Source organism: Ranitomeya imitator, chromosome 6 (assembly GCF_032444005.1).
Source record: "Ranitomeya imitator isolate aRanImi1 chromosome 6, aRanImi1.pri, whole genome shotgun sequence".
In the NCBI taxonomy this organism is placed as follows: Eukaryota; Metazoa; Chordata; class Amphibia; order Anura; family Dendrobatidae; genus Ranitomeya; species Ranitomeya imitator.
In genome coordinates this window covers 168,263,049-168,283,537 of record NC_091287.1, presented here as the reverse complement: position 1 = coordinate 168,283,537, position 20,489 = coordinate 168,263,049, and the positions used below count along the sequence as shown (strand labels likewise).

The window sequence follows — 20,489 nt, the reverse complement described above, 5'->3', positions numbered from 1 at the left end:
AACATTGGGGCGATGTAAAATGGGAGCTCCAGCGAAGTGTGACTTGATAGAGAGGAAGGCCTTGGAGACCTCCACCGACCACAATTTTGGATTGTGAGGGCAACCAGGGGAGCTACCAAAGTTGAGAAGTGGGGAATGAACTGGGGATAATAGTTGATGAACCCCATAAAGCGCTGCACCGCTTTGAGAGAATGGGTTCCTGCCAGTCCATCACAGCCTGTAGCTTGGCGGGATCCATAGCCAATCCTTGGGCCAAGATGATGTAGCCCAGGAAAGGAAAAAAATCCTGCTCAAACACACACTTCTCCAACTTGGCATAGAGGGTGTTTGCCCGTAGGAGGTCGAAGACTTTGCAAACATCTCTCCGGTGGGAGTCTATATCTGGAGAGTAGATGAGAATATCATCCAGATAGAATACAACTGAGGTGGAGAGCATATCCTGGAAGATATCGTTCACAAAGTCTTGGAAAATGGCTGGGGCATTACAGAGCCCGAAGAGCATCACCAGATATTCATAGTGCACGTCCCTGGTGTTAAAAGCCATCTTCCATTCGCCCCCCTCACTGATGCGAATCAGGTTGTAAGCACCCCGCAGACATAGTTCAGTAAATACCGATGGAAGATGAAGAAAAAGTGTATACTCCAGCTTCTAAAATCTTGAAATGCTTTATTGGTGCATATAAATATAGCATGATTAAAATCCTTGCTCAAAGGTGGATGCAGTCATGAGGATAGACAACGCGTTTTGATCTATGCGATCTTAATCATGTCTAACAGCATATGAGCATTGCCAGTATTCATAGTACTAAGAAACCAATCACTATGAGTTTCACAGTCACATGACTGAGAAGTCGCAGGTCCTACCATGTAACTATAAAACTAAATATAAATGAATAAAAACTATTTAACAATAATGATATAATATTTCGTTTTTCTTATTTAAACCTAACGGTGATCTCGTTTGTAAAGTGTATATCCAATACGCCTCCCTAGTTAGGAGGCGTCTTTTGATATCCCCACCACAATTTGAGCATTTAACCAATTCTATGTCCTGGACAGACATCGCTGCAATGTTAGCTCCGTGGCAAGTAGCAAAATGTTTGGCAACCATAGATACATTTCTATTACCTCCGTTAAAATTACTTGAATCTCTTATATGTTCAGAGATTCTCGTTTTGAGCTTTCTAGTGGTACATCCCACATATGAAATTTTACACTGTGTACAGTTGATCTTGTATACCACATTTTTAGAGTGGCAATTTATAAAATCTCTAATTTTATAACTTTTAGAGTTATCATAATTAGTGAATGTATTGCCTAATTGGCTAGATGCACATGTGCTGCATGCAATAGTGCCGCATTTATAGAAGCCTTTACATTCCAACCACGTATTAGATTTATGTTTGGATGTGTATTGACTTGGAGAAATTAAAGCTCCTATGGTTGGGGCTCTTCTGGCTACTATGTTAATGCCATCATTTAGTATATTTGACAAAATATCATCCTGTTCTAAAATAGGTAGCCGTTTCTGTATAATCGATTTGATCTCATTGAACTGGGAACTATACTAAATGCAGACATATGGTTTATTTTGCTTAACTGCCCTACTTTCTTTAGATTTAAAATTAAATTTTAATAGATTTTCTCTATCTTTTTTATCCACCATATTTCGGGCTCTTTTTAGGCACCATTTAGGATAGCTGCGCCTATCAAGTCGTGTTTCCAAATTGTCAAACTCTCTTTCTCTGTCTATTGTTTTACTGCAATTTCTCTTGAGTCTAGTAAATTCTCCCACCGGTATGGATTTAATTGTGTGGGAGGGGTGACTACTCTTGGCGTGTAAAACCGTATTTCCACTCATGGGTTTGATATGCATTTTGCTGTGAATAGATTTACCGCACTCACCCTCCAGTTCTAGATCAAGGAACGATATACACTTTTTGTTGTGCCTGTGCGTAAACCTAATACCAAAATCATTACCATTGACATATTCCATGAATTCCGGTATGGCAGACACATCGCCCCCCCAAATTATGAGGGTGTCATCAATGTATCTGCCATACCACAACAAATGATCAAGAAACGGGTTATGAACAGAATATATGTACACAGATTCGAAAAAACAGCAAAATAAGGCAGAGATGCTTACCTGCCTAGGCCTCAAACAAATGCACTATCAGGATGCAGTGGACCCATGTGGTTAAGATAGAAAAAACACAGGTGCAGCATAACCGATGAGGCAGCCACTCTCGACCTGCCAAACTAATGGAGGGGGTGGCTGCTTGGCACATTGCTGCACATAAAAGGCATAAATGTATCTATGGTTGCCAAACATTTTGCTACTTGCCACGGAGGTAACATTGCAGCGATGTCTGTCCAGGGCATAGAATTAGTTAAATGCTCAAATTATGGTGGGGATATCAAAAGACGCCTCCTAACTAGGGAGGCGTATTGGATATACACTTTACAAACGAGATCACCGTTAGGTTTAACCCCTTTCTGATCTCGGATGGGATAGTACGTCCGAGGTCAGAAGCCCCGCTTTGATGCGGGCTCCGGCGGTGAGTCCGCATCAAAGCCGGGACATGTCAGCTGTTTTGAACAGCTGACATGTGCCCGTAATAGGCACGGGCAGAATCGCGATCTGCCAGCACCTATTAACTAGTTAAATGCGCTGTCAAATGCAGACAGCGGCATTTAACTACTGCATCCGGCCGGGCGGCCGGAAATGACGGCATCGTCGACCCCCGTCACATGATCGGAGGTCGGCGATGCTTGTACATTGAAACCATAGAGGTCCTTGAGACCTCTATGGTTACTGATCGCCGGTAGCTGTGAGCGCCACCCTGTGGTCTGCGGTCACAGCACACCTGATTTTCTGCTACATAGCAGCGAACAGCAGATCACTGCTATGTAGCAGAGCCGATCGTGCTGTGCCTGCTTCTAGCCTAACATGGAGGCTATTGAAGCATGGCAAAAGTAAAAAAGAAAAGTTAAAAAAAATGTGAAAAAATATAAAAGTTTAAATCACCTTCCTTTCGCCCCAATCAAAATAAATCAATAAAAAAAATCAAATCTACACATATTTGGTATCGCCGTGTTCAGAATCGCCCGATCTATCAATTAAAAAAAGCATTAACCTGATCGCTAAACGGCGTAGCGAGAAAAAAATTCAAAACGCCGGAATTACGTTTTTTTGGTCGCCGCGACATTGCATTAAAATGCAATAACGGGCGATCAAAAGAACGTATCTGCACCAAAATGCTATCATTAAAAACGTCATCTCGGCACGCAAAAAATAAGCCCTCAACCGACCCCAGATCATGAAAAATGGAGACGCTCCGAGTATCGGAAAATGGCGCAATTTTTTTTTTTTTTTAGCAATGTTTGGAATTTTTTTTCACCACTTAGGTAAAAAATAACCTAGTCATGTTAGGTGTCTATGAACTCGTACTGACCTGGAGAATCATAATCGCAGGTCAGTTTTAGCATTTAGTGAACCTAGCAAAAAAGCCAAAAAAAAAACAAGTGTGGGACTGCACTTTTTTTGCAATTTCACCGCACTTGGAATTTTTTTCCCGTTTTTTAGTACACGACATGCTAAAACCAATGATGTCGTTCAAAAGTACAACTCATCCCGCAAAAAATAAGCCCTCACATGGCCAAATTGACGGAAAATTTAAAAAGTTATAGCTCTAGGAAGGAGGGAAGTGAAAAACAAACACGGAAAAACGAAAACTCCCAAGGTCATGAAGGGGTTAAATAAGAAAAACGAAATATTATATCATTATTGTTAAATAGTTTTTATTCATTTATATTTAGTTTTATAGTTACATGGTAGGACCTGCGACTTCTCAGTCATGTGACTGTGAAACTCATAGTGATTGGTTTCTTAGTACAATGAATACTGGCAATGCTTATATGATGTTAGACATGATTAAGATCGCATAGATCGAAACGCGTTGTCTATCCTCATGACTGCATCCACCTTTGAGCAAGGATTTTAATCATGCTATATTTATATGCACCAATAAAGCATTTCAAGATTTTAGAAGCTGGAGTATACACCTTTTCTTCATCTTCCATTGCTGCACGTCTTGGTCAGGACGATATCTCCGTGCTCCTTCGGTCTGTCGGTGAGCTGGCTGTGGCTTTTTAGCCTTATTTTTCTATATATTTAGTAAATACCCTTGCTCCCCGAAGCCTATCAAAGAGCTCAGATATCAGGGGCAGTGGGTACTTATTCTTAAAGGTTATGCCGTTAAGACCCCTGTAGTCTATGCATGGACGTAGTTCTCCATTCTTCTGCACAAAGAAGAACCCAGCCTCCACGGGTGACACTGACTTCCTAATGAATCCTCTTGCCAGATTCTCCTGGATGCACTGAGACATTGCCTCTGTCTCCGGGAGAGATAACGGATAGACTTGACCCCGGGGAGGCTCAGCACCAGACAAGAGGTCAATAGGACAGTCAAAGGGGCAGTGAGGCAGAAGGGTCTCCGCAGCCCTCTTGGAGAACACGTCTGCATAGGGCCAATAGTGCTTGGGGAGAGAGGAAAGATCTGCGGGTACCTCAGTAGTAGCAACCTGAACGCACTCCCGCTGACATCTACCCTCACAAGATTCACTTCATCCCAAAATTCTGCCTGTGGATCACTCTATATGAGGGGAGTGGTACCGTAGCCAAGGTATCCCTAACAGGACCTCATCAATTCCCTCAGGAATGACGAGTAAAGAGATAACCTCCTGATGAGATGGCGACATTGAAAGAGTAAATGGGATGGTCTGGTGTGTTATCTGTGAGGGCAGTGTCGACCCATTCACCACTCGTACGGTCACTGGTTTGGTGAGCATTACCAGAGGTATTGCATGCCGTTGGGTGAAGGCAGAAGACATGAAGTTGCCCTCCGTCCCAGAATCCACGCCAAGCTCTACCATATGAGTGGATGGGCCTAAGGTAATTGTCCCCTTGAAGGACAATTTGGAGGAAAATGTCACTGGGTCTAGTGAACCTCCTCCTACTACCACTAGACGCTGACATTTTTTCGACCGCTGGCATAATGTCCCGACTGCTGGCAAACCGGACAGACCTTAAGTGCACGAGCGGTCCGGGACTTAGACCCCGCTCATGACACCTCCACGGCCTCTTATGGCTCGGATGCCTGGACCGGAGATCCAAGAGGTTTGGTGAATGTGGGAGCCAGCCGAAACCTCTGCCTACACTGGGCTTGCTCCAACCTTCGCTCATTAAAATGAAGGTCGATGCGGGTAGATATAGTTATTAGCTCCTCCAGTGGGGCAGGAATCTCCCTAGTGGCCAAGGCGTCCTTCACATGGTCAGCCAGCCCCCTCCAAAATACAGGGATGAGGGCTTTATCCGGCCACTCCAGCTCAGATGCTAAAGTCCGGAAGTGGACGGAAAAATGACTGACCATGGATGAACCCTGTGTCAATGCCAGCAGTTGGAGCTGGTGTCATGGGTGACTTGGGGTCCCAAAAGGACCTGTTTCAGAGTGGTCAGAAACCGTGGAGCACTCTGCACCACATGATTGTCGCGCTCCCACAGCGGCGTAGCCCACTCCAACGCCCTGTCCGACAGCAGAGATATAATGAATCCCACTTAAGCCTGCTCTAAGGGAAAACGTGCAGCATGGAGGTCAAGGTGAATCGCACACTTGTTCACGAATCCCCTACAAGACTTGCTATCACCAGAGAATTTATCTGGCAGCGGGAGGCGGGATAAGGTTGGAACAGGGGTGGCAGTGGACAAAGTGGCTGCAGCCACGCTTGCAGCCTGAACAGCTACTGTGGTGACATCGACAGCTGAGGTTGTGCGCTCGAGAGCCCCCAACCTGCCCTCCAGCTGCAGGATCTACTGCTGCAGTCACTGTTCATCCGCCATTACTAGCCAGACCTTGGCGCTAGTGTATTGTTAGGATTGGCGGAACGCACCAAATAATAATTAGGATATGAGGTGTGTTCACAGTCCGGAGTCCACAGTGCAGAAAGGACACCTGCTGCTCGGTAATGGCGGACTAGATGGCGGTATAATGTGAATACACACACGGGTTAGCTTCACCCGTTATGAAGGAAGCGAACCCTGTTGCATCACAGGGCCGCGATACCGCACAGAGAGCGCAAGTAAAGAGTCACAGAACTCTGTCCCAAGATACGGGGAAAGAGTTCCTCTAGACCTCTTACGCTCGACACTGCTACTGTGGTGTCAGGGATAGAATTGAACTAATAATTTATTGCACAAGAGTGCGTAGAACACCGCTCTGGTGGACACCACTAATCACCCTAATCAGGGCAAGGAAAGCGCACTAAGAGCACGGCGCCGCGCTGTTGGTCGCTGCTGAGAGACGCTGAATTGTGTGCTGGATGTGCAGAGTAGCACTGTCTCACGCTAGGTAGCTTCCACCATTCGCGAGCAGGCAACAACACCAGGGATAGGAATGATTCGGAGCTTTCATCCATCTACAGGCATACATTCACACATACACATTAGCAAGTTCACACTAGCGCATGGCTGAGCGGCCATGCAAAACTTTTATAGCAGTAGCGCTCCGGGACCTTCCTGATGATCCAATAGGAGCCACAACAGGACCTGAGCATGTGACCCCCGACCTCCAATGGGAGGTCGTCCCATGGGCATGCTCAGTATGGGAAAGGCAGGACTTAGTCCCAGAAAGGCCTGCTCGCTGCTCATCAGTGCTGGCTACAAAGGCAGTGCCTGGAAAGGCAGCAGTAACCATTTGCACAGTATAATAATAATAATAATCTTTATTTTTATATAGCGCTGACATATTCCGCAGCGCTTTACAGGTTGCACACATTATCATCACTGTCCCCGTTGGGGCTCACAATCTAAATTCCCTATCAGTATGTCTTTGGAATGTGGGAGGAAACCGGAGTACCCGGAGGAAACCCACGCAAACACGGAGAGAACATACAAACTCTTTGCAGATCAGCTTGAGCCAGATGCTGGGACTGATGTCTTGGCTGAGCAGGTTCCACTGCGGCTGGAGGAGAATGGGAGACCACAGTGGACATGGTTTGAGATTCCCACTGTGCAGCGGTGGGAACTCGACACCTAACAAAGGTCATCAGCAAATAGGCTAACCTTGTATTCATGTTTGCCGATTGTTTGGCCCGAAATGCCTGGGTGTAGGTGAATCTTTTGGGCTAGAGGCTCCATGACCACAGCAAATAGAGCAGGGGAAAGGGGGCACCCTTGTCTAGTTCCCCTTTTGATAATTATTGGTTCAGGACAAGTCAAAAGCAATTTTAAGTAAGCCACCGGGTCGCTATAGAGGAGTTTAGGTGAATCAATTAGTTGTTGCGAAATCCCCATTTTAGTCATAATGGTGAATAGGTATGCCAAGATGACAGTGTCAAAGGCCTTTTCTATGTCTAAAGCTAGTAGAATTAAGGGTATTTTTGCGTATGTTTTCTGGGGCTTGTCTTGTTGGTATGAACCCAACTTGGTCTCTATGGGCCAAGCTGGGCAGGCACTTATTGATCTTGTCGGCTATAACAGCAGAGAAGATTTTAAGGTCCAAGTTTAATAAGGATATAGGCCTGTAATTTTTCATGAGTAGAGGGTCTCTCTTTAGTTTTGGGATGATGGAAACATGTGCTGTATAAAATTCCGGGGACATTGCTTGACTTTTAAGCATACTATTGCAGCATGCTTGAATGTGCTTAGCTAAAATATTCTGGAATTTTTTATAATGTAGGGCGGTCAGCCCATCAGGGCCTGGGGCTTTCCCTGTTTTTAATCATTTGATGATGGACATAATTTCCCCCTCAGTGATGGGGAGTGTATGGTAGCAGCAAAGTCTGGGGTCAGTGATGGCAGAGAAACACTAGCTAGAAGTCATACAATTTAGTTGTGGAGAAATTTATGGTATCAGTGTATAATTTTTGGAAAAACTTTTGGAATGCTTTATAGATTTTGTTTGGATTGAAAGTATTTTTTCGTTTGTGTGCTAGCATTCGATCCATTTTATTAGAGAACCGATAGAAAGTAGCTTGGGTCCACCTAATTGCCCATTCAGTGCGGATGGTCAATAGAGTATTTAATTTAAGTTAACAATGATTCATTCAGCCTCCATTTGTAAAGACTAGCTCAAATTTAACCCCTTTCTGACATTAGACGTACTATCCTGTTGAGGTGGGCTGGGCCCGTATGACCACCGACGGGATAGTACGTCATATGCAATCAGCCGCGAACACGGGGGGAGCGCGGCCGGGTGTCAGCTGACTATCGCAGCTGACATCCGGCACTATGTGCCAGGAGCGGTCACGGACCGCCTCCGGCACATTAACCCCCGGCACACTGTGATCAAACATGATCGCAGTGTTCCCTGCGGTATAGGGAAGCATCGCGCAGGCAGGGGGCTCCCTGCGTGCTTCCCTGAGACCCCCGGAGCAACGCGATGCAATGCAATGTTATAGTGTAAAAAAAAATATTCACATGTGTAAATAAATGTAAAAAAAATCCTAAAAAAATAAACTTCTTAAATGTGGTTTTGAGCACCTTGAGGGGTGCAGTTTTTAGAATGGTGTCACACTTGGTTATTTTCTATCATATAGCTCCCTCAAAATGACTTCAAATGAGATGTTGTCCCTAAAAAAAATGATGTTGAAAAAATGAGAAATTGCTGGTCAACTTTTAAGCCTTATAACTCCCTAAAAAAAAAATTTGGGTTCCAAAATTGTGCTGGTGTAAAGTAGACATGTGGGAAATGTTATCTATTAAGTATTTTGTGTGACATATCTGTGTGATTTAATTGCATAAAAATTCAAAGTTGGAAAATCGCTAAATTTTCACAATTTTCCCCAAATTTCCGGTTTTTTTTCACAAATAAATGCAGGTAATATCAAAGAAATTTTACCACTATCATGAAGTACAATATGTCTCGAGAAAACAATGTCAAAATCACCAGGATCCGTTGAAGCGTTCCAGAGTTATATAAAAGGACAGTGGTCAGAATTGTAAAAATTGGCCTGGTCATTAACGTGCAAACCACCCTTGGGGGTAAAGGGGTTAAATACTGATAAGACACTATCATGACCTGACCACGATGAGGCAATGTGCCTAGAGTATTAGAATGATGGTTTATTTTCTGAATTGGTAAGTATCCAGTCTATCCTAGAATATGTATGATGAATTCTAGAAAAGTAAGTGTAGCCTCTCAATTCATGATGTGATTCTCTCCATGTGTCAAACAGAGAGTGGGATTTGAGAATATTTTGAAGTATATTTTTTTCTCTCTTGGGTATATCCAATCTTTTATTATAGGAGCTATCGAGCACTGCATCTATGGTTAACCCCTTTACCCCCAAGGGTGGTTTGCACGTTATGGACCGGGTCAATTTTTACAATTCTGACCACTGTCCCTTTATGAGGTTATAACTCTGGAACGCTTCAACGGATCCCGGTGATTCTGACATTGTTTTCTCGTGACATATTGTACTTCATGATAGTGGTAAAATTTCTTTGATATTACCTGCGTTTATTTGTGAAAAAAACGGAAATTTGGCGAAAATTTTGAAAATTTCGCAATTTTCCAACTTTGAATTTTTATGCAATTAAATCACAGAGATATGTCACACAAAATACTTAATAAGTAACATTTCCCACATGTCTAATTTACATCAGCACAATTTTGGAACCAAAAATTTTTTTTTGTTAGGGAGTTATAAGGGTTAAAAGTTGACCAGCAATTTCTCATTTTTACAACACCATTTTATTTTAGGGACCACATCTCATTTGAAGTCATTTTGAGGGGTCTATATGATAGAAAATACCCAAGTGTGACACCATTCTAAAAACTGCACCCCTCAAGGTTCTCAAAACCACATTCAAGAAGTTTATTAACCCTTCAGGTGCTTCACAGGAATTTTTGGAATGTTTAAATAAAAATTAACATTTAACTTTTTTTCACAAAAAATTTACTTCAGCTCCAATTTGTTTTATTTTGCCAAGGGTAACAGGAGAAAATGGACCCCAAAAGTTGTTGTACAATTTGTCCTGAGTACGCTGATACCCCATATGTGGGGGTTAACCACAGTTTGTGCGCATGGCAGAGCTCGGAAGGGAAGGAGCGCCATTTGACTTTTCAATGCAAAGTTGACTGGAATTGAGATGGGACGCCATGTTGCGTTTGGAGAGCCACTGATGTGCCTAAACATTGAAACCCCCCACAAGTGACACCATTTTGGAAAGTAGACCCCCTAAGGAACTTATCTAGAGGTGTGGTGAGCACTTTGACCCACCAAGTGCTTCACAGAAGTTTATAATGCAGAACCGTAAAAATAAAAAATCATTTTTTTTTCACAAAAATTATCTTTTCGCCCCCAATTTTTTATTTTCCCAATGGTAAGAGAAGAAATTGGACCACAAAAGTTGTGGCACAATTTGTCCTGAGTACTCTGATACCCCATATGTGGGGGTAAACCATTGTTTGGGCGCATGGGAGAGCTCGGAAGGGAAGGAGCGCCGTTTGACCTTTCAATGCAAAATTGACAGGAATTGAGATTGGACGCCATGTTGCGTTTGGAGAGCCACTGATGTACCTAAACATTGAAACCCCCCACAAGTGACACCATTTTGAAAAGTAGACCCCCTAAGGAACTTATCTAGATGTGTGGTGAGCACTTTGACCCAATAAGAGCTTCACAGAAGTTTATAATGCAGAGCCGTAAAAATAAAACAAAATTTTTTTCCCACAAAAATAATTTTTTAGCCCCCAGTTTTGTATTTTCCTGAGGGTAACAGGAGAAATTGGACCCCAAAAGTTGTTGTGCAATTTGTCCTGAGTGCGCTGATACCCTATATGTGGGGGAGAACCAGCGTTTGGGCGCATGGGAGGGCTCGGAAGGGAAGGAGAGCCATTTGGAATACAGACTTAGATGGAATGGTCTGCAGGCGTCACATTGTGTTTGCAGAGCCCCTAATGTACCTAAACAGTAGAAACCCCCCACAAGTGACCCCATATTGGAAACTAGACCCCCCAAGGAACGTATTTAGATGTGTTGTGAGAACTTTGAGTCCCCAAGTATTTCACTACAGTTTATAACGCAGAGCCGTGAAAATAAAATAAAAAATTTCCCCTCAAAATTATTTTTTAGCCCCCAGTTTTGTATTTTCTCGAGGGTAAAAGGAGAAATTGGACCCCAAAAGTTGTTGTCCAATTTGTCCTGAGTGCGTTGATACCCCATATGTGGGGTGAACCAGCGTTTGGGCGCATGGGAGGGCTCGGAAGGGAAGGAGCGCCATTTGGAATGCAGACTTAAATGGAATGGTCTGCAGGCGTCACATTGCGTTTGCAGAGCCCCTAATATACCTAAACAGTAGAAACCCCCACAAGTGACCCCATGTTGGAAACTAGACCCCCCCACGAACTTATCTAGATGTGTTGTGAGAACTTTGAGCCCCCAAGTGTTTCACTACAGTTTATAACGCAGAGCCGTGAAAATAAAAAATCTCTTTTTTTCCCACAAAAATTATTTTTTAGCCCCCAGTTTTGTATTTTCCCAAGGGTAACAGGAGAAATTGGACCCCAAAAGTTGTTGTCCAATTTGTCCTGAGTACGCTGATACCCCATATGTTGGGGTAAACTCCTGTTTGGGCACACGGGAGAGCTCGGAAGGGAAGGAGCACTGTTTTACTTTTTCAATGCAGAATTGGATGGAATTGAGATCGGTCGCCATGTCGCGTTTGGAGATCCCCCTGATGTGCCTAAATAGTGGAAACCCCCCAATTATAACTGAAACCCTAATCCAAACACACCCCTAACCCTAATCCCAACGGTAACCCTAACCACACCTCTAACCCAGACACACCCCTAATCCTAATCCCAATCGCAAATGTAATCCAAACCCTAACCCTAACTTTAGCCCCAACCCTAACTGTAGCCTTAACCCTAACCCTAGCCCTTACCCTAGCCCTAACCCTAGCCCCAACCCTAACCCTAACCCTAACCCTAGCCCTAACCCTAACCATAGTCCCAACCCTAACCCTAGCCCTAACCCTAGCCCTAACCCTAGCCCTAGCCCTAACCCTAACCCTAGCCCTAACCCTAGCCCTAATCCTAGCCCTAACCCTAGCCCTAGCCCTAACCCTAGCCCTAGCCCTAGCCCTAACCCTAACCCTAGCCCTAACCCTAGCCCTAACCCTAGCCCTAACCCTAGCCCTAGCCCTAACCCTAACCCTAGCCCTAGCCCTAGCCCTAACCCTAACCCTAGCCCTAACCCTAATGGGAAAATGGAAATAAATACATTTTTTTCATTTACTTTTATAGCGGGTTTTTTAGCGGATTTTTATGATTGGCAGCCTTCACACACTGAAAGACGCTTTTTATTGCAAAAAATATTTTTTGCGTTACCACATTTTGAGAGCTATAATTTTTCCATATTTGAGTCCACAGAGTCATGTGAGGTCTTGTTTTTTGCGGGACGAGTTGACGTTTTTATTGGTAACATTTTCGGGCACGTGACATTTTTTGATCGCTTTTTATTCCGATTTTTGTGAGGCAGAATGACCAAAAACCAGCTATTCATGAATTTCTTTTGGGGGAGGCGTTTATACCGTTCCGCGTTTGGTAAAATTGATAAAGCAGTTTTATTCTTCAGGTCAGTACGATTACAGCGATACCTCATTTATATCATTTTTTTATGGTTTGGCGCTTTTATACGATAAAAACTATTTTATAGAAAAAAATAATTATTTTTGCATCGCTTTATTCTGAGGACTATAACTTTTTTATTTTTTTGCTGTTGTCGCTGTATGGTGGCTCGTTTTTTGCGGGACAAGATGACGCTTTCAGCGGTACCATGGTTATTTATATCCGTTTTTTTGATCGCGTGTTATTCTACTTTATGTTTGGCGGTATGATAATAAAGCGTTGTTTTTTGCCTTGTTTTTTTTTTTTTTTTCTTACGGTGTTTACTGAAGGGGTTAACTAGTGGGCCAGTTTTATAGGTCGGGTCGTTACGGACGCGGAGATACTAAATATGTGTACTTTTATTGTTTTGTTTTTTTTATTTAGATAAAGAAATGTATTTATGGGAATAATATATATATTTTTTTTTCATTATTTAGGATTTTTTTTTTTTTTTTTTTTTTTTTTTTTTTACACACTTGGAAATTTTTTTTTTTACTTTTTTACTTTGCCCCAGGGGGGACAATACAGATCGGTGATCTGCCAGTTTGCACAGCACTCTGACAGATCACCGATCTGTCTGAGAGCAGTGCAGCGTTACCAAGTGCCTGCTCTGAGCAGGCACTTGGTAAGCCACCTCCCTCCCTGCAGGACCCGGATCCGCGGCCATTTTGGATCCGGGACTTACTGCAGGGAGGGAGGTAGGAGACCCCCGGAGCAACGCGATCACATCGCGTTGCTGCGGGGGTCTCAGGGAAGCCCGCAGGGAGCCCCCTCCCTGCGCGATGCTTCCCTGCACCGCCGGCACATCGCGGTCATCTTTGATCGCGGTGTGCCGGGGGTTAATGTGCCGGGGGCGGTCCGTGACCGCTCCTGGCACATAGTGCCGGATGTCAGCTGCGATAAGCAGCTGACACCCGGCCGCGATCGGCGGCGCTCCCCCCGTGAGCGCGGCCGATCGCGCTGGACGTAATATTCCGTCCTTGGGAATTAAGGCCCACCCCACATGGACGGAATATTACGTCCAATGGCAGAAAGGGGTTAAAGTCTCCCCTCCCTATGATAATGTCATATGTAATGGAATTCAATAGTCTCGTAATCAATTTGATGGTTTTCATTTGCATCGTCGGGGGCGCATAGCAACTGATTAGGCAGATTTGTTTAGTTTGTACTGTTCCCCAAAAGTATTATGTATCTGCTTTCTTTATCTGAAATCGTACCCTCTTGTATAAATGGGAAGGAGTTATGTAGGAAAATAGCTGCTCCTCTCCTTTTTTATCACAAGAGGCTAGAAAAAAGTTTCAAGTATGATTTGTGAAAGTATTTGGGAGATGCATTATTGGCGAAATGGGTTTCTTGTAGAAATAAAACATCAGGAGAATGTTTTAAGTAGTCGATAAAAGCGCATTTTCTTTTTAACGGGGAGCTGAAACCCCGCACATTATGTGATAGTGTTCTATACATTTGTAGACATCAAAGGGGATCTAATTATGATAACTGGTCTGAAGGCATGTGTGGAAGACTGACTCACATCAACCACTAACCTGTTTACATGCTTGGTACTTATCAATCTTGGGTTACTTGAGAGTGGGGGAAAAGGGATAGAAAGAAACAGGAAAACATGGAGAACAATTACAACAATTAACCAGAACATGGGCTAAAGTGTTTTAGTCCATTAACAGGGGGACCAATAACAGTAATAGCCCGAAGTGGAGGAACATAATTACTCCAAAGGCACAATACTCTCCAGATGTAAGAGAACAGCCCAATTTACAGTCAGTTATATAATATATCATGCATAAGTATCATTTTAGCTAAGTCTTTTGCATTTCAATTGCTCCCTGTACCCAACCCAACATCAAGTGGTCTACGTGAGCCGTTGGATAGGGCCTCAAGGGGTCGTTTTTCTGAAAGGTTGTGGTTTATTGGGCCTTGCACAGCCAACCTCTATACAGTCTCTGTGTGGTCTTTGCTTTCGAGGGATACCTGCTTTTTCAAGTGCCCTTTTGTCTTTTTCTTGATTTTTGGGGAAGTAGGTGGAGTTGTTATGAGTGAAAATTAGAGCATGTGGGAATCCCCATCTATATTTGATGTTTGCTCTAATTAACGCCATAGTTGCGTCCTTCGTAGCGTTCCTCCACACTAAAATCGCCGGGGAGATATCAGGGTATAGAGAGCCAGTGTCTGCGACCCCTGGTAGGTTAGTTTTGTTGCGAGCTGCTGCTAGTATCAGGTCTTGCCTCTTTGTGATGTAGTTTAAGGACAAAGTCCCTTGGAGATGCATCCGGTTTGGGCCCACCTAGCGCCCTGTGTATTCTTGTTATACGTAAAGTGTTGGGGGTCTGCTTGGGAAAAAGTGCATCAAATAGGTTCAAGATCAGCTCCATTAGATTGGTATTACTTTCTGGCAATCCCTTGACTCTGATGTTGCCTTGCCATGATCAATTCTCCAGATCCTCACATTTAAGCTCCAGGAATTCGATTCTGGCATCCTGCTCCTGTAATTGCTGTCTGTCACATTTGGTGGCATCAGCAGTGTCATCCATTCTTTTCTCCAGATCATTGGTTCTCTGCGCAATATCTTGGATTTGTTGTGTGAAGTTGTCCATAGTCGTTGATAACTGTTTTATGAATGGTTGCTAAGAGTTATTCCATCGTCATCGGTATCATATTTGTTGATGGAGTCCCGTCAGCCTGTTGTGTCCTCTGGGAAGGACTTTTGGAGCCTAATGAGGTTGATTGTGACGATGACATGTTGGAGCTTGTTGATTTTGTGCGTTGAGATAATAAATGTGAAATCGATCTAGTATTAGGGCTGTGTGTTTTTTTTTGGACGCATTAATTAAAGACCACGCTGCTCTTGCACCTCTAATTTTGGAGGCTTGCTATATTTTTGAGTGCATGATTGTGCCCAAGGTGCAGAACCTAATGCGTCATAGTTATAACTCACCAGGGCTGCCCTCCTTGTTTTAGTTTGGTAACTTTTGGAAAAAGCTTAATAATCTGCTTTAATAAAAGAAAAGGAGGTGCTTCATAATAATGCCATGTGACACCTCCAATAATAGCCTCAAGGATATATGCTTGTATTCATTAAGCGTAATATGTATGCACTTATAATAATATCTGGGATGAGCAGACTCTTCAAGCATACACTAGGTGTCAGCAGAGTTCTACTATATTAGCTCTAATGGATGTTAAAGTCTTTTCTGATCATTTTAATTGTAATTGGTCCAGAGTGCTGCTATTACCCCCTAATAGTTATTGGAAGAGGGGAGCTGCCAGGTACCTTCAACTCAGGGGTCCTGAGAATCTCGTCTCCGGTGGCAAACGGTGGGGAAAGCGGGGAGGGAGAACCGCGATCCACTGCAATGAGAAGAAACCGTGAGTCTCCCACCGGCAGGAGTCCCTCCGCTCCTGCAGGGGAGCAGGAGAGAGGAAAGAGACGCCGGAGGTGAGCAGGGGAAGCCCAGTAGTGCTTAGCACACCAGAGTTCAGCAGGAGGTAATGGGGCAAGTCGGAGTGGGTAGAGGGAGGGAAGAGGGGAAGCCCGATGCTTCTATTAGGTGGTACCTCCGTGTGGTGTAAGCGACCGGTCTTAGTCCGCCGTCAGCTGCAGCCTCCTGGGGTAGTAAGATGGCGCCTGTCTTCTCCCGGCTGGGTCCTCACACTCTGTCCAACCGCTCAACCAGGGGTGACGAGGGTTGACTGCACTGCCGTGGTGTCATCTTCAAAGAGTGTAGGGTGAGTTCAGACTGACTCCAGGTCAATTTGTAGCAGAGGGCTCACTTATTCCTTAGTTTTTCCTTAATTTTGTAGGAACTTTCGTCAGCCACGTCTTGTCCCCTGTGCAGCCAGGCCACGTTCCCTGTTATGATCTGGTGACCTTGGAGCTGCATGAGAACTTTCACTGGAGAAGGTGGCCACTATACTGACCGCAATCCTGAACTTAACACCGCAACTAGAAGTAGCCGTGGAGTGTACCTAACACACCTAGACACCTCGTCACAGCCGGAGGACTAAATACCCCTAAAGATGGAAATTGGAATACTTTTTTGCCTCAGAGAAAATCCCCAAAGGATAGACAGCCCCCCACAAATATTGGCGGTGAGTCGGAGAGGAAAAAACATACACAGGCAGAAAAACAGGATTTAGCACAGGAGGCACTCTAGCTAGATAGGACAGGATAGGACAGAGTTCTGTGCGGTCAGTATTAAAACCCTTCAAAATCATCCACAGCAGAATATACAAAAAACTTCCTACATTCAACTAAAAGATGTAGGAGCGTAAATCTGCAACTCCAGTGAATCCTACAATCAGAGCAGGAATAAAACTGAAACAAGCACACAGCAGTGTGCCACAGATGCAAAAACCAAACACTTATCTTTGCTGAATTTGGCAGCAAGCAGGAGAAGCCAGAAAGTGATCCAACACTTCACAAGGAACATTGACAACTGGAAAGGGCTAAAGGATCCTGCACACCTAAATATCCCAGTCAGAATTGTAATCATCCGATACACCTGGCCAGGACTGCGAGTCAGAGACAACTGCATTCCCACCTACAACCACTGGAGGGAACCCAAGAGCAGAATTCACAACAGTTCCCCCACGACTGTTATTTTAATGTGTTCCAGATACAGTACTCAACCTCTCAGAACAGCACAATAATTAAGCAAACCATAGCAATAAAAGAAATGCTAATATGGGTCTTCTCAAATGTTTATTTAACCCCTTGAGGAACAGATATTCTTTGGCCTTAAGGTCCACATATTTGTTTGCGTTTGTCACCTTCCAGGTACCATACATTTTTTATTTTTCGGCAATGTAATTGAATAAAGGACTGTTTTTTCTAGAATTAATTGTTTAACTGGTTAAAATCAGCAGTCGGAGCACAGCTCTGGCTGCTGCTTTTAGACACAGATGATGGCTATCTATTATAGCTGGTATCATACTTGTGTGGAGAAAACCCCGCAATCATGTACATGAATGTGATAATTCATTAAGAAATTAAACCATGGACAATTTTTTAGGGTTTGATTTAAGTCACACTGAAGATCAATGTTAGGCCTAATTGTTAAAGCAACCACCAGCTCTTCGTGATTGCACTGCATGGAGCAATGGCGTGGAAGAGGTAACAATCTTACTCTCTTGCACCATTTCATTTAGTGGTTGCTATTGACTGCAGCATGCACAGAGTTAATTGATCACATCACACACTGATAGCTCTCCATTTTCCCTGCTACAACTATGCTGGTAGACAGTGGTACCCAGGTACGGACTGGGGCTGAAATTCAGCCCTGGCATTTGAAATCACACAGGCCCATGTTGTCCTCGTCCCCATGAACCAGATGGGATGTATTACTAATATTACCCTGGATGGAGATTTTTTACAAGCCAAATATGTCTAATGATACCCATGGCCTATGGGGTAAGTGACAGAGTCAGCAACTTTGTGCTCCATCACAGCTCTTAACAGTATGGGTATCTTGAGAACACCAATTCTGTTAACAACGTAACAGACAAGGCAGCCCATGACCAGACAGGCCCTTCTGGCATTTGCCAGAATTGCCAGATGGCCAGTCCGGCCCCCTGTGACCACAATCTCGATGTGAATAATCATTGCCTTTTTAAGTGCTAATAAAATGTAGCACATCCAAGGCAGTAACATGAAAAGGCAATGAGGTGACAGTATGTGGTTAAAGGGAATCTGTTAGCAGAATTTTACACATCAAACTATTTATATACCCATATAGCTCTTTCCCAGACATGTCCAGCAATATCTTTACAAAGCCAGTCTGTTCTGCTATTACTGAGAAATCAGTGTTTGAATTGACAGGTAAATGAGGCTTAAAATCTATTTGTAGATCTGAGACTCTGCAACTCCAGCTCTATTCCCTGCTCAGCGCCACCTCCTTCTGTTTGATTGACAGCCTCTATGCTGTGTGACTTTAAGCAAAGGAGTCATCAGTCAAGCATGATAAGGCGGCGCTGAGCGGGAATAGAGCTGGAGTGATGACAGATGCATCTGATGCAAAGCCTCATTTGCATATCAATTGAAACACTGTTTTCTTAATAATGGATGAACAGACTGGTCACGTAAAGTTATTGTTAGATTTCATTTTAAAATATCCACATGCATATATAAATTGTTTGGGTTGTGAAATCCTGCTGCCAGATTCCCTTTAAGATATGATTTGTACTCTTCGCAACATGTAAGTACTTTTGTGGTAGGGAGGATATACCCAGAATATATTGTTGGCAGAATTACAATGTCAATCTAAGCTGTAGTTGAATAAAAGCATTGCATTACAGATATACCTGCACTTTGATCACGGGTTTTAAACATTAAAAAACTTAAAAACAGTCTAGGGCTTTGTTGTGATTTTGGCAGTGACTCCTGTCACGTAACTAATATTCTATAGATTTTGCTGCTACATTGCAGAGCAATACAAGTGAATGTGATCACACTGCGACCCAGAGGGCAGTGCATCAAGCAAGTTGCAAAATATCTGATGCCGTTGGACCTCTTTTGCGAACTACTTAGCAGAATTGCACTTAACCTCAAACCTAGAAAATTTTGGTCACCCATAAGGTGTCTCACAATAGTCATGGTGTAGCCATAAAAGAATGATGTCAAAAACAAAAATTTTGCAAACCTGCTCAAAAAATGAACTAATGCCTTTTAATGTTGTGCAAGGAATATGATTTCAGAATAGACCTTAAATAATTGGTACAATAAAATAGGCAAATTGTTAACACTAAAGCAAGCTTGGAAAATCATAGGTATCAAAACAGGAATGGCTTATAATGTACAAATATAGCAGTAATACAGTACCATATATGATACAAAAATAAGTAATATTTAAGTACAATATTCACATGACTGTATGTTAGTAACATACAGGGCACAAGAGTTACTGTTTAAGTCTTAATGTATGTGTGCCTACAAAGACAGCTATCAGTTACTGATAGGACAGCCCATTGGACCAAAAATCCCAGAAGGAGAAGAGGTTCAAATGATGAAAATACAGATTATACTGAATCTTTTCTGACAAAACTGTATATTAATCTACTCAGATCCCCCAGCCCAATATCATGATGCCGGCAGAGGGAACTGCATTTTCATGATGACAGGTTCTCTTAAATGTATACATTACTAACCTGAGCCCATGATGATGTCACACTCTGGAAAGTTTCCTTCATAAGAGCAAGCATGTCTAAAAAATCCTTATCTTCGTAATCATAACGATCTTCAAAGACAATGGCGCAAACAACATTAGACACACCCAACGTGATTAAAAAGGTGGGATCAAAAAATGTTCCTATGAAAGCATAAAATACATCTACTTAAGTGTGGCAAAGAAAATACACGGCCGGTATAAAATGAGATAAAGTCAAAATTGTCAAAATAAAAAAAAAAATTCTCATACCGCTTCTTTTCTCGAATTCTTCTCCTAAACACCTTGCTTCCTCTTGTACACGTGCCTCCAGACTTCTCTTTCCCATTCCAAAATTCCTTAAAGTACTTAAGGTGAACCGCCTCATTTGCCTCCATCTCTCTCCATTAGTAAAGATCAGCCCTATATCATAAAGAGATTGAATACACTCTTCTAGGAAATTAGATTTTTCTGGTGTCGTATAAACTTACCATGACCTTTGAAGACCATCTCCGGAATTGCAAGTCTTGGTCGATCACTGAACACTTCAGCATTATCAAGAAAAGCTTCTCTCACCACGTCATAACCATTCAGTATCAATACCTTCTTAGGTCCTAAATATGCCATGGAGACTGGGCCATATTTTGATCCAAACTAGAAAATA

The 20,489-nt window shown here is 43.2% G+C and overlaps 1 protein-coding gene across 2 annotated transcripts in view; it reads right to left on the bottom strand.

Annotated features, from left to right (window-relative positions):
• The window catches only part of LOC138642238 (cytochrome P450 2C20-like), a 126,825-nt gene that overhangs the window by 70,561 nt on the left and 35,775 nt on the right, over window positions 1-20,489 (bottom strand). For both annotated transcript variants that reach the window (XM_069730290.1, XM_069730289.1), the window contains exons 2-4: window positions 20,317-20,479; window positions 20,099-20,248; window positions 19,830-19,990 (exon numbers count right to left, since the gene is read on the bottom strand). In XM_069730290.1, coding sequence (XP_069586391.1) covers window positions 19,830-19,990; window positions 20,099-20,248; window positions 20,317-20,479 — 474 coding nt within the window. The remainder of the gene's footprint in view (window positions 1-19,829; window positions 19,991-20,098; window positions 20,249-20,316; window positions 20,480-20,489) is intronic.